The 14,837-nt window shown below is 35.8% G+C and overlaps 2 protein-coding genes across 2 annotated transcripts; one reads left to right on the forward strand and one right to left on the reverse strand.

Moving 5' to 3' along the window:
- The first annotated feature begins 283 nt into the window (after positions 1–283).
- On the forward strand, positions 284–2,540 carry LOC21401705 (chlorophyll a-b binding protein 3, chloroplastic). Its single transcript, XM_010103481.2, has 3 exons — positions 284–553; positions 965–1,126; positions 1,863–2,540. The coding sequence occupies exons 1-3, from the start codon at positions 425–427 to the stop codon at positions 2,370–2,372; spliced, it is 801 nt and encodes a 266-aa protein (XP_010101783.2). The 5' UTR covers positions 284–424; the 3' UTR covers positions 2,373–2,540.
- Positions 2,541–3,602: 1,062 nt separating this feature from the next.
- Positions 3,603–12,538, reverse strand: LOC21401706 (myosin-2). The gene is made up of 22 exons (XM_024169125.1): positions 11,808–12,538; positions 11,211–11,312; positions 10,952–11,095; positions 10,690–10,840; positions 10,545–10,572; positions 10,202–10,370; positions 10,052–10,115; positions 9,915–9,928; positions 9,738–9,822; positions 8,746–8,849; positions 8,483–8,621; positions 8,157–8,275; positions 7,913–8,065; positions 7,738–7,827; positions 7,390–7,467; positions 7,047–7,205; positions 6,601–6,801; positions 6,090–6,295; positions 5,795–5,930; positions 5,397–5,609; positions 4,787–4,990; positions 3,603–4,487 (listed from the first exon to the last, which is right to left on the reverse strand). The coding sequence occupies exons 1-22, from the start codon at positions 12,234–12,236 to the stop codon at positions 4,005–4,007; spliced, it is 3,471 nt and encodes a 1,156-aa protein (XP_024024893.1). The 5' UTR covers positions 12,237–12,538; the 3' UTR covers positions 3,603–4,004.
- Between the last annotated feature and the right edge of the window lie 2,299 nt (positions 12,539–14,837).

Here is a 14,837-nt window from a genome sequence, read left to right on the forward strand (position 1 = left end):
CAACAACCCAGCAATCCCTGATCTCATCACCATCAACGAACCCCATCTGATTGATGGCAAAACATCATCAACGAGGCACACGCAACAAATGGTTCTGCATGTGCCACATAATGGATATTTTCCCAACAGAAAAAACTCTGTTTGTGAACAAAAGATAAAATGTGGATAGAAAGATGTGAGTTGGAGATACATAAAAATCCTTCTAAGCTTCCTGATTGGTTGATAGAAAGCTCACAAACCCCACCACAATTTTCCCCCACCTCTTGCATTCTCGGCCACGCATTAGTTCCTTCCTTTGTTTTCGCTCTTGCCCCACATATTATTATTTACCACTAGCTTCTTCTTCTTCCACAATATTTTAGGCTCCAAACTTGTCAAGAAAACCAACTGAATTAACTGAAAAGCTTGGGAACTCACCACAGCTATGCTAATGGCCGCAACCGCTAGCTCTAGCGCCCTCCTTAGACCGACCCCGTTCCTCGGCCAAAACAGAGGGCAAAGTTCAACCTCTCTAAGAGATGTTGTCCCCATGGGAACTGGGAAATACACCATGGTACATTCCCTATTAATGCTCTTTTTTTTTCTATTTTTTTTTTCAAGTTTTTGTGAACCCTACACCAATAAATTAAAAAAGAATTCTACTGGTATTATTTTATTTTTAACTGTCTATCAACATTGTCAGTTTCACACTTTTTATTTTGATTTAATTTCAACTAGAACTATTATTTAAAAGCACATAACACTAGTAAAGTTATCCTATTGTAAAAAAATTTCCTTGAGGTTTTAAGAAATTTTTTATAGTGTATATTAAAAAATTACGTATAGAGTATAGTTTTGAGCCGTCATGTTTTTACTAGATGTTGTTAGGTTTTGTATAATTATTCATTTTGACATAATTTTGAGGCGATTTTTATTCTGTGGGTACTAATGTGGTGTTGTGCTGTTTGGTTTGTTATGTAAATAGGGAAACGAGTTGTGGTATGGACCAGACAGAGTGAAGTACTTGGGACCTTTCTCTGCTCAAACTCCATCATACCTGACCGGTGAGTTCCCCGGTGACTATGGATGGGACACCGCTGGTTTGTCTGCTGATCCCGAGGCCTTTGCCAAGAACAGGGCTCTGGAGGTACTCCAATTCTCACACTCTTTTTTTCTTTTTTTTTTTCTCACAAGTCATGTACAAGTTTTGTTTGTTAATTATCTGCCCAACTATCCAAACTTTGCTTAGAAATTACTCTTGCTTTGTACCAAAAACAAGTAGAGTTAGAACCCTTTTTGGTGCCTCAACCCAATAACAGTTGAGGCATCCTTTTTGGTTATTACCTTAATGTGATAATTTTATGAGCACATAATCTTTCAATAGATGTATAATAAAGTTGCTTTGTTATGGCTAGAAAATTAGTAGAATAATAACGGCCTGTTTAGTTCGTTAATTCGAGTTGAGATGTGACTGTTTCTGATAGCTTTAAACTCGAATTCTAATAATATTATTAATAGTGGTGCCTCAAGTACTATTCTTCTAAAACTCTTAGGTGTCTTTTTTTTTTTAAATGAAACTCTCTCAAGTGTGAGTTCATTGTGGTCTTAATAAAGACTATAAGCTTATTTGATTTGAGGAATCTCCTATAGAAATTATTATTGTATCAAACGCTTATGGTTTATAAGAACAACATCTATATTAAAAACAACAAGATAAATATCACAAAAATATTATCACGAATGCATATGCTTCAAAATTTTGTGTAACCTCTAAAACTGAAATTACTATGTTGTCTCACATTTTAGTTTTATAATTTATCAATGAAACTACATTTTGAATATGTGCATCATCTTTCTAACTAATGTTTTTGTGCAACTTCTAGGTGATCCACGGCAGATGGGCAATGCTCGGAGCATTGGGCTGCATCACTCCAGAGGTCCTCGAGAAATGGGTCAAAGTGGACTTCAAGGAGCCAGTCTGGTTCAAGGCCGGGGCCCAAATCTTCTCAGAAGGTGGACTGGACTACTTGGGCAACCCCAACCTGGTCCACGCCCAGAGCATCCTCGCAGTCCTGGGCTTCCAAGTGGTCCTGATGGGCCTCGTCGAGGGCTTCCGCATCAATGGACTTGATGGCGTAGGTGAGGGCAATGACCTCTACCCAGGTGGGCAATACTTCGACCCATTGGGCCTGGCCGATGACCCAGTCACCTTTGCCGAGCTAAAGGTCAAGGAAATCAAGAACGGAAGACTTGCCATGTTCTCCATGTTCGGCTTCTTTGTCCAAGCCATTGTCACTGGAAAGGGTCCTCTTGAGAACCTTCTCGACCACCTTGACAACCCTGTTGCTAACAATGCTTGGGTCTACGCCACCAAGTTCGTTCCGGGGTCGTAAATTGAATGTTGATGTCGTTTTTATGATCGGTCTTGTCCCTTTGATGAAAATGAAATTAGTACTGTAAAGAATTGTGTAGATCTCATCCTTGGTTACCGTATTTCACTTCTGTTTTGGATTCTACGTCACAAGGACTGAACAAATGTGGAGTGCTCAAATTTGTGTGCAGAGAACTAACATGGGCTCTACTTTTTTATGTTCTCTCATGCATAAAATGCATGTTACTTCCCTAAGAAAAAGAAAATGCATAATACAATAGCCAAAGAAAAAAAAAAAAAAAAACTATAAGGTTTTTGGTGCCTTTTGTCCCATAAACATAAACTGACTGAATTGACAAAAAAAAAAAAAAAAGCATAATACAGTGGCCAATTAGAACAAAAAAGTAGTGGCGGCAAATTATCCTTAAATTTAAATGAAAGTTGCATGCTATCTCCAAATTAATGATAGTGTTCAAATTGAAAAGAAATGCTTTCATGCACATGCTACAATCATCAACCAAAATTTCAATCGCTTTCGATCGCTTCCTTCAAACGAGCTCTCATAATGTGTGCTAAAGTGTTTCCGTCCAAATTTAATTGCCATGAATTAAGAGCATTCTACAGTAAGAGTTTAGGAAGTAACTTGTCGATCATAAAAAATTCAGATCATAGATGTGTTCAACACCCAAAACTAAATCCCACCATGAGAAACTCTTATTAAGATCAACGGTGATTGATTTTGCTCAGAATCACCTAGGGCCCGTTTAGTTTGCTGATTCGAGTTTTTAATTCGAGTTGAGATGTAACTTTATGTGAGAACTTGTTACTGTAGCAAAAAAAAATTAAATGTGACTGTTTCTGAGAGTTTTTTACTGTAGCAAAATTTGAATTTTAAACTCGAATCGATGAAATGAACGGGACCCTAAACTCTTAAAATGCATAGCTCTATTAAATGTCTAAATGATATGATCACGTCCTAAACTCTTGAAATGCATAGCTCTATTTAATTGTCATGAATTAAGAGCATTCTACAGTAAAAGTTTAGGAAGTAATTGTGGATCATAAAAAATTCAGATCATAGACGTGCTTAACACCAAAAACTAAATCCTACCATGAGAAACTCTTCAAATCAACGGTGTCTAAACTCTTAAAATGCATAGCTCTATTAAATGTGTCTTAAATGATATGATCACGTTTTCAGTCTTTAGCGAGACCTAAAGAGAGCAAGGACACATTGCATAAATTATCATAACGTAATTTTGGATGAATTAAAGATATCACAACAACACGGACTACATAATGGGGCAATATGAACAGTTTTCCCCGTATATTCAGTACTGAGCATTAATTGGTACCTACACTAACAACAACAGGATATACAAAAATTGACTAACCTTGGGCTTAAATCACTACAATTTCTATCTGGCTATGCACAAACTTAACAACTAAACTTCCACCGAGTTGCCAAAAATTGGTAGATATACAAGTTCTCATCCGCTGCTACTTCAAACTAGACGATGCCATAAATATGCAACAGAGCAGCTCCTGAAAAGGGGGAGAGAACTGGAAATGTTCTGAGTTCTGACAAATTAAATAACTTCAAGGAAGCTCCATATTTGCCCACATTCACACTGTGAAATGACTCGTAGAGCTTCTAGGATGCTCTTGCGCTTATTCGTCCCCACCATTTTCGACGACTTCTTTCTGCTTCTGAATGTCCTAGTCTATGAAGCTTTGCTTTTGTTTCCCGTAATCTTACCTTGTACTCTTTCTTCCACATCTCAAAGCGGGATCTAAGCATTCTTAATTCTGCATCTGAATTCTTATTTGAAGCCGACTGTCCTGGTTTGACATCCACTAGAGCTTTGGCATCATTATCAAAAGCCTGTCTCTGCTGCTCAAATTCCTTCATCAGATTGCTCACTGCACTCAGAGTACCGTTAGTATCCCGTCCCACTCCAACATCGTGACCGCTGTTAGAATATTTGAGAGGTGTGCTTGCACCAGGAGTTCGAGATCCCATGGACGTAGCATCCTCAGAATCATAATAACGAGGTGATGTAGCAGCATCATGTCTTCCGGGTTGACCTACTGAATGATCAACGCCAAGGCTCTTTCTGGCTGCAGCAAGACTCATCTGCATCACAAACAGAAATTAAATTCTTATGCGTTTGTCCCTCATACGAACATTATCGTTTACATTTCTTGCTGGAAAACGCATCCGTTGAATGGATGGCATCTAACAGCCATGCTGATTCTATGACTGAAGCCCAAGTCAGGTGAATTTATTGGCGCACCCTCACAAGACCTCAAACACTTTCAATGCTAGAGACCCAAATTGACATAGTGTCAATGTCACATTCATTTAAGATATACCACATCGAGAACCCAACAAAATCTACAATTCCCTAATCTATGGATGACAGAAAAACTCACCTGCAAAGATGCCATCTGCTTTTGCCACATTTCCTCCATAGACTTCATTTTTGCCTCATAGTCTGACCACCTCGTCTCAAACTGCTGCAGTTGCTCACGCAATGCAGCGTTTTCCTCTTCCTTTTGCTCAATAGTTTCTTCTGCCTTTATGACTCGCTGTTGAAGCTCTTTTAGAGTTAAAGGCATCTTATGAACCCGCTCCTCCTGCTTGACAAACAACACGCAAAATTGCAGCCGCTCAACTCTAAAGTGTAATGGAGAAACATTAATGCAATAATGGGTTCAGATATTTACATATAGAATGGTTTAACTACTTGAGAACCACACAAATGCAATATGATGGAATAAGTTTCAAACACGCTAAGGCAAGTCTAAGAAAAGTCCTGGCGGAAGCCTACACAAATTGATAGGTGTCCCATACACGACAGCTAATGTCAAGGAATTGAAGCGAGTTGCATATATTTGACAGACAAACTATACATGCACAAGTATAACATAACTAAGAGAAAGAGGGGAAAAAATCATAAAATTGAGACGACATAATTAATCACTAAAGAATAAGCACATCAGTATGATATTGAAAGTGGATTTCTTTGTTAATAAGAAATACCTTTCCTTCGGAAAACTTCCTTCCAGGCTTCTTTATAGATTTCAGACCGTCAGGTTGTAACCCCTTCACAAGATGAGTATCATTACATGACTTTGATTTCTTTGCTCCCTTTAGCTCATAGAGACAACGGCGAGCATGATACCCACGGAAGTGTTTCTGGACACAAACTGTTCCTTCAAGAACTTGTTTTCTTCTATGCTCCAATTTTTCAATCTGTGAAGCACCAGAGAAAACAGAATTAGAAAACCCACCGAACAAAATATCAACATGAAATCAGATATTAAGTATTAACTGAAGTCTTTTTAGTCGCTATTTAATTAAAATGTCTTACAATTAAAAACACAGACTTTCAAGTGTTAGTTTCAACAAAAAATTTAGCAAAGGAGACGGTAATATACCTGCCCCATTCGAAGGAAAACTTTAGTATAACCAATTTGGTACATCTCAGGAAGGATACCAAATTGTTGAAGAATGGCAATGGATATACTTAATGGATCCCGAGCTACATTGGTCTTTGAGAGTAGGAAACCATACCTAAAATACAAGCAGACACATTAGAAGAAACTTGGCAATTCAAGTAATAATTAACAATTGAAATACGCTAAGAAATAGGTATCATGTTATTGTCCCCTAATAAAGAAGGGGAAAGGCGCGCATGCACACACACACAGAAGAGGTTTCTCCTCAACCCACCTTCGTGCAAACTCTTGATGTTTCATTCTAATTGGATGTCCAGATCTTGCTATCCTAACGACCTCCAAAATTCCACCACATCTAAGCTGTTCTAAGACAAGGTCTGCTTCATATATGCCAGGAAGCTGCTTATTATTTGGCTTTATGCAGCGAATGAAATGAGGTTTGGTGCTGTCCAACCGCTGCATTAATTTGAATAATTGATTCTGCAAGAACGCAGGAATTCATAAATATTTTTTCCACAGAGAGAGAGAGAGAGAGAGAGAGAGAGAGAGAGAGTATTAGCATTCAACCATGTGTCGCAGGACCATCAAACATTAAACCTTATGGTTTAGCATGAGATTCCTATTATTATTATTATTATTATTATTATTATAGGTTAATAGATAAAGGAAATCCAACCAATGAAATGGAATTATAAATCGCATTGCTCTAACAAATTTCATAAATTTGTAAAAGCATATAATAGCAAACATACATCAAGTTCAAAATTATGCACAAGCATATGCACCTTAAACTTTGTACTAACACTCTGCCTTGGGAAGTCTGATGAACTGATCTCGGATAATGTAGTAGCTGGTTTCTCAGAATCATTTAGCAATTTGGAGGCAATCTGCAGGAGTTCATTATTGCAAGCTGAGAGGAGTTGGAGAAAATCAGCATGCAAAGAATCTTTATTCTTCTCCAGAAATCCGTTTGTATCGTACAGAACCTGATAGAAAATCCAACTATCCAAGGTTAGTGACAACTAAATAATATTATGAATACCAAAAAGTTTTATTTAATTTGATCATTTAAGATGGCTCAAAATCTTCCAGAATTATACAACACAGTTATCCAGTCAAATAGTTGCACTTCAGGAGGATTCAGAATCGCTTTCAAATATCAGTTATGCAAGCTCTAGCCCAATAATTAAAATTAAAGCCTGTAAATCTCCTCAAAATGACAAAAACCAACCTCTCCAGCATAGTGACGAACACTAAATGCCCTGCCTCTTTCTCCTTTGAAGCGACTATTCAAATTCAAATGTTGCTTGAGCTTATTGGCAAAGGTCAAATCACTGGCCTTGGGCAGGTTTGATTCCGCATCCAACACGGATAGTAACCCTGAAGATTTCTGCACACCAAGACAATAACAGAATTGAATGCTTCAGTTATAAACAAAATGACTAAAATCATTTGAAATAAATAAAAAGCTGATGGAGTTGACCGCCCTTGATAAATCAGCAGAAATACTTGAACGGCCACCTGATTACTAATTATGATGTCAATTACACAGAAGGCTTGAAGCACACAAATACCTTCTCAAACAGATCTAAGCACTCTTGGTTGTCTTCAAAATCTACTTTAGTCCAATCAATACCATCCAGTTCATAATCCTGAACAAAATGTAGAAAAGTGTCATTACCATGCATAAATATAGTCACAGGTACATTAGGGATCATAATATCTGGAATTCCTTAAAAGCAACAGAATAAAAACACCCAATAATGAAATTTAACATCTACGAGAAGCAGGAAATAGGAATGACATGCCAGATGCGTTAACATAAAAAATCCCGTACCTGTGCAGACTGTAGAGACAACTTAAAAATATATAATGAAGAACGTTCCTAGAATCTTAAAGTGGCAATAGTATGAGATGCTCACCTCCTGTTCAAGTTTAAATAAATGCCTGTTGAAATGTTGTTGCAGCCTCTCATTTGCATAATTAATACACATTTGTTCAAAGCTGTTCTTCTGAAAAATGGTGAGAATATGTGATAACCAATCATACAACTGTATTTGACTAGAGCATTATGAAAGGTTGAATCAGAAGTAATACCTGAAAAGACTCAAACCCATATATATCAAGGATATTGATTGATTTCCCAACGCAGCATTTGGCTGCATGAAGGGAATTGTTGATCCGTTCTACAAGCCAGTCAAACAGTCTCGCATAGATAAATTTTGCCAAAGCATCTCTTCTGTCAATTGCCTGGATGATAAGAAAATAAACAGGATGTTGTCTTATTGCAAGAAAGTGCATTTCTGTTGAAAATAAAGAAATATAAAAGTACTAATACTACCTGCTGCAAGGTCCACCTTTTAGTGGCGCTCTCCTTGCCAGCAAGGTTTTTATTGGTGCATAATGATAACTTCAACTCCTGGATACTGCATCCCATCAGCTTGGCCGCATTTGTTACAGCTACACAAAAGAAAAATAACAGAAGTTACTCAAAGCAGTTTCTTCTCATTTTCTCCTTCTGTAGGAAAGAAATAAGAAAAACTGGTGAGGAGCCACGGACATAGAAGCTATAGCCAAAGACAGCACATTGAAAAACAAGAAAAGCACATCATATACGCCAATACCAGGTGTGGCATATTGATCTATAAGATAAGAAAGATGGGTTACCTTCATCAACCAGGACCTCCACTTGGTTTCCATTGTCAATCACTTGGAATGAAGTGTTTCCCAGCCATAATATAGCTGCAAGGGTTGCAAATATACGCTCTTGATCTTCTTTAGAAATTCCAACAATGTCTAATGCTTCCTGAGGAAACGGGAAAGCAACAAAAAAGGATCAAACATATGACTGCAGGATGCAATAATGAAATTAAAGAAAAAAGTATAATGAGCACAGCAATAGCAATATTCTGTTATTATTGCTTCCTTACCATAAGAATATGAAATCTCTGAGCTTCATTGACACCTTCTATTGCTAAGCAATCACTTTGACTAAGATATTTGTAATCACTAGCCATTCTAAGGTTCAGTCTCTCTGTAAAAAATGGACAATAACAATAAGACACCATCTTTTCAATAGAAAACACAAAACTTTAATAAAAACAAATAAAGTTTACAAAACGATGGATGAGGAATCCACCAAAAATCAAAAGGCAAAGACAAAATGGAGATATTTTTAATAATAAGACACCATCTATTGCTAAGTAATAACTCTGATTAAGATAATTGTAATCACTAGCCATTCTAACATTTATCGTCTCAGCAAAAGTTAATAGTACCAACAATAGTAAATGGAAAAATTGTACTATGAATAACTCAATTCAAAATGATAGCAAAGAAAAAATATTGTATTCAAAATGGAGAGGATACGGCAGAATGCAGATGACTCCAAAACTCAACGAAACAAATTATGTTATTACAAAACTTGGACGAGTCATTAATTTAAAAAGTGCCAACCAGCTAGTCAGCAACTAAAGCAAAAGCCGATCATGAGTGAGTGATCATTGCTAAATTTCCATGTTTATAAACCTAATTCAAGGAAGCAAGTAAAAAAACTGCAAGAAGTCAACTCAACTTTCCTAATTCGGTAAATAGTGGGGGATTTTGCACCGGCACGTGTATTTGGGTTGGGTGGTAAGGGGGTACGTGGTTGACAAATAGATTGCTACAAAAAGATCTTTTTTGGCTTAAAGGCTTAATTTGTATAGCCTAATTTCAACTTTTTAGACCATAACTTATGCAGAACATTTGACATGGAAAATTCTTTCACAGCAGAATAAAGAAGTGGGTCCATAGATCGACTTTATACCAATTTCCAAGCACAACACTAGGGCAAACATAAAAAAGACCAGCATTTTCGAAACGGCTATATGACATCTAAAAAAGAAACAGCGACAGAATAATTAACCAAATCGATTACTACCTTTTAGACTTGAAGGAGCACCAGCACAGAGTTGATAAAATACATGGTATGACCGTTCACCATTGGCCAATTGAACCACTCGTGACTGCTCAAAGGAAAAAAAAAATATGATTTCAAATATGATACACAAAGTAATACTGAAAACACCAATGAAAGATCGATGGAGTCACAAATTACCTTTTCCAAAAGAACTATCCACAATAATTTGTAGTAAATGTTTATGTTGACGTGCACATCAGATTGTGACAATCAAGTTAGCATTGAATGTAAAAGTAATCATCAAAACCAGAACAATAAAATAAAAAAGTACTTACACACTTCAATGTTAGCACCACATATTTTCCCAAGTGTACTAAAATGAATTTCAATCAACTTTCCCTGCAACCAATGACAAATAATGTTTACCCAGATTGCATTGCCTTTCAGATCTCATTTACGAAGTGGAAAAAAAGAGGGAAACTCACAAATCGGCTAGAGTTGCCATTCCTAGATGTTTTTGCATTACCAAATGCTTCCAGTATAAGATTGCTCTGAAGCATCTTATGCTCGATACTGGAGCTGCCACCACTAAGAGCAGCCAAGTAATGCATTGCAATTTTTGCTGTCTCAGTTTTCCCAGCTCCACTTTCTCCACTGAAAGGGGGAAAAAAAGATTAATCTTTATAGCAAACTATTATACGGACAAGTGATGACTTATGAAATTGAAAATCGAGAGATAGCAGCTTAGTATTCAAAAATAGGCGCGGAAGGACAGTGTTTATAAAGAAGCTCCTAACATGAAGAGAATTGGACAAAAGATATTCTTACCTGATGATAATGGATTGATTTACTTCTTCTGCAAGATTAAAATCATAGCCAGGGCAAAAAGAAAAGCTTCAAAAACAAGTTAGACATTGCTACAAAGATTAAACAATTATCCCAACCTGAAAAAAAGCGTTAAAAGAAAGTACACCTTTCATCATTGCATCATAAGCAGCGTCTACTACAGCATAAACGTGAGGACTGTCCAATCTTTTCTGCCTATAAGCCGTGACAAACTCATCTCCATAAATTTGGACATCTTTGAAGGGATTGATAGCAACTAAAACTGGTCCCGCTTTAGTCTTCAGAAGAAAAATAAAAGACTTTAAACGAAGACCAAAAAAAAAAAAAAAAGTAAACAGATACACGAATAAGCGTACCAAATGTGAAAGGAAGAACATAATGATACTTACGTAAATCAGATCATTAGAAAATCTGTTCTGAAGATTGTGAAAAAGAGATGGCTCATTCAAGTAACTAAGTTGTACAAGATCATCAACTCCTTCAAGGATATCTGGGTTTGCCGGTAAGAGCTCGGATGAGCTGATTTTCATAACCTATGTCAACAACAAAAGGGTTTATGCAACCAAATTAAGTACCCCAAAAGTCCCTAGCAAAAGCCCATAATAGTTCAAACTTCAAACAGCTTCAGACGTGTATGTATGAACTTACATTCCCGTTAGAGAGAGAAACAAGTGCATGCTCTCCTGATGTTGATTGTATCGTTCCTGATTCCCACTGCCCACTTGGCAACCGACACCAAACGCGACGTTTCTGAAACAAAATACTTCATCACTTCAATGCATGTTTCAGAAACAAAAAACAGACAGATTCGTGAAAGACTGTTCATTCTAGTATTTTACCAACTTTTCAACCTAAAAAATCAAACTTTTAGTGCTGGACTAGAATGAAAATGCATGATACGATCTATTTTATACATACATACATACATATATACATATATATAAATATATATATATATAATATAAAGCCCAAAGGTCATCTATATCTATGACATTAGCTATGACCCAATGTGTTAACTACAAAAACGTTACAATTCCAGTGAATCATCATAGCTATTAGCTAAGATTTAAAAAGACCGAAAATCACACTGATGAATGATGATCAACGTCTTATAATTTTTTTTTTTTTTTTTTTTGGCTGAGATCAATGTCTTATGACTTAATTGAAGTGTAAAATACCATTTAAGCGCAGAAGAAATTCCGAAGAATAAGTAAAAACATTAGAAAATCCAAACGAAAACTTTACCTTCTTCATGAAGTAGCTAATGTTGTCATCCAAGTCCGTCCCTTGATTCCTCCACATAGAAGCTACCGCGGCCCGATCCGAGCTCTCCGTCAGCTCAATTCCGATCGCATACGGCGACTCGGCGGCATTTTGCTCTTTCCTCATCTTCTTGGTCGCGAAACAATTCCTCTTGGAACCGGAGGAATCATTCTCCTTCCTCTTCGTCTCTTCATTTCCACTCGGCAGGCACTCGTCGTCGTCGTCGCCGACCCTGAAGTTCGTCGGCAAAGACCGCCTCGCCGGAGGAAGCCGGGCCTTCGAAGTCGGGCGAGCCGGCAATGCCGGCGGCAAATCCTTCGGCTTCTCTTCATCGTCCCTCCGCCGGAGCGAATCAAGCATTTCCTCCAGCGAGCTCCGGACTATCATCGACGGCGACGCGGATAACATCATCTTTCACCTCAAAAACCTAGAACAAAATCCGCAAAAAATCCTTCAAAAATTATCCAAATTCTCACCGTGAAAAAGATCAAATTCCACCTCTCACTCCGAAAACCCTAATTCCGAACCAGAGCATCGGAAACTCCGCCATCCCTGATCCTCCGAATTCTCTCATCAAAATTCTCCAAAAATGGCAACGAGAGAAAGCTGAAAAGATCGAGAAAATGCACGTATGGAGCTACGAAACGCGTTTTTTTGTTGTTGTTGTTGAGCAAAAAACGATCTCAGAAAGCGAATTTCCAAAACGGCGTAAGTTACGAGGCAGAATTGAAACTGAGAAGATGAAGAAGACGAAACAAGAAAAAAGGTTGTTTGAGAAAACAAACCTCCTTTGAAACAAAAGAAGAAGGAGAAGAAGAAGATAGTAATGAGCAAAAACCAAACAAATTTTTTTTAAAAATAGTTGTTTTTTCTTCTTTTTTTTGTGCTTGTTTTGTGGAACCAAAGGAAAAAAAAAAAAAAAAAAAAAAAGGTGACTTACTGAAATTCAAATTTGGGAGAAATTTCACATTTGTTGTTGTTGTTTTTTCAAGCTTTTATTTTCCTTTTTTTAATTATTATTGTTAATATTGATTTTTTTTTTTTGGACCTGAAATTCAAATTTTCAGGTTGGTGGCTTTCAACATTCGTTTCTTGAGAAAACCGTTTGGATCTGATAAGAAAGGGGAAAATAATAATAATTAAAAAAAAGAATGAAATGGGAAATAATTAATAATTATATATATTATTTAATTTGAAAAGAAACATGAGCTGAGCTGTGAGTATCATAAGTGGAACACTTGGTTAGGAGTAGGACCCGACAAGCAGAGAGATGTTTGCGTTGGACAAAAGTGGAGAGTTTTGGATTAGGACGGATATTTTGAGGAAATCACAAGTTAGGTGTTCTATATTTGAATTTTTGTTTAAATTCATCTTATACCCTCTTGAGTTTTTTTTTTGTTATCTTTTTATTTATTTTTTTAAATTTCTCATGTAGAGTCTGAAAAAATACTTTTTTAACGGTTAAATTTATATAAAAATTATTTATTTTATATATTTTTTATTTTATGTAATTTTGATCAAATTTAATAATTATATATTTAATAGTAAATTTCTTTTTTTAAAAATTAAGTTTTCTGGTTGAATGAATGACCTTTGAGGTGTTTTTTGAACGTCATTCTTTAAATTTTTCTTTTTCATATATAAAGGTTCCGTTTATTTTATTGATTCGAGTTTTATTATAGTAAAAAACTCTCAGAAACAGTCACATCTAATTTTTTTATTATAATAAAAAAACTCTTAGATAAAATCACATCTCAATTTGATTCAGTGAACTAAATGGATCTAAAGAATTTTTTAAAGTTGGACAGTCAAATGGTTTCGTTACCAAAAGATTTTCGCATTTTTCAAAAAAGTTCACATGAACAAGCCAACGTCTCATTTTTGGAGTGCAACAACCAAGGTCGAAGTTTTTCAATTTTTTACTTTTAATGTTGAGAAAGAAAGTGATAAAATTTGCTGTAAATTTTAAATTGCCTTTACTTTAGACCTCAACAAGGGCCCGTTTACTTCGTTGATTCGAGTTTGTAATTCGAGTTGAGATGTGATTTTGTGTGAGAGCTTTTTACTGTAGCAAAAAAGTTAGATGTGATTGTTTCTGAGAGCTTTTTACTGTAGCAAAACTCGAATTCTAAACTCGAATCGGCGAAATGAACGGGGCTAGGTAATGTTTAAATTTTTTAATCTTACTTCTCTTTTGTTTAGCTATAATTGTAATAAGTATCACAACTCTTTGCCACCCTAGCTACAGGCTTGAAACTTCTAAATTTTAAATAGAAGTTGTTGATGTGATTAAATGTTACCTTTTTTCTACATGCTTCATAAACATCTTACAGTAAAACTTCTAAAAATAAAATAAAAAGTTTAAAAAATTAAAATGTTACGGGTTTGCTAATCAAATTATAGCTTAACGTATTGATTATTTATATGAGATAACTTGACTACTATTATTATTGTAATTATTTTCAACAATATTTGATTGTTGTTATCATAAAGATATTAAACTATTTTGGGCGAGAATGTTGAAACTATTGAACTTCTGGCCATTAGGGAAGGTTTCTTTTTTGTCGTTTGATTGGAGGAATTTATTGAGAGTGTAAAAAAAACGTTGTAAATGCAATGCTTGATAATTGTCATTCTTTCTCTTAGTACCAAGTTTGCTTCCTAGTTCCTCCTATTCGGAGGATATATTTTGGCTCAAAAACAAAAAATAAAAAAATAAAAAAGAAATTGATTGCATCTCTTCTTTGTTTTGGAGGAGTTTTTTGATAGGCTCTGAAAAATTAAACTATTGAAAAATATATCTCTATTTTCAACCGTTAGATTTGTATTAAAAATTATTTATTTTGCACACTTTCTTAATTTTATATGATTATTATATGATCTAATGATCAGAAATAGACACTACTAATAAAGAACGCCTATCAAAAAACGCCTTTATTTTAATTGATTGCCCTTGAATGGAATTTTTTCAGTTTTCTCTATAAAAAGAAAAAAAAAAAGCTAGAAAAAGAG

This window comes from Morus notabilis, unplaced genomic scaffold (genome assembly GCF_000414095.1).
Source record: "Morus notabilis unplaced genomic scaffold, ASM41409v2 Scaffold285, whole genome shotgun sequence".
NCBI lineage: Eukaryota > Viridiplantae > Streptophyta > Magnoliopsida > Rosales > Moraceae > Morus > Morus notabilis.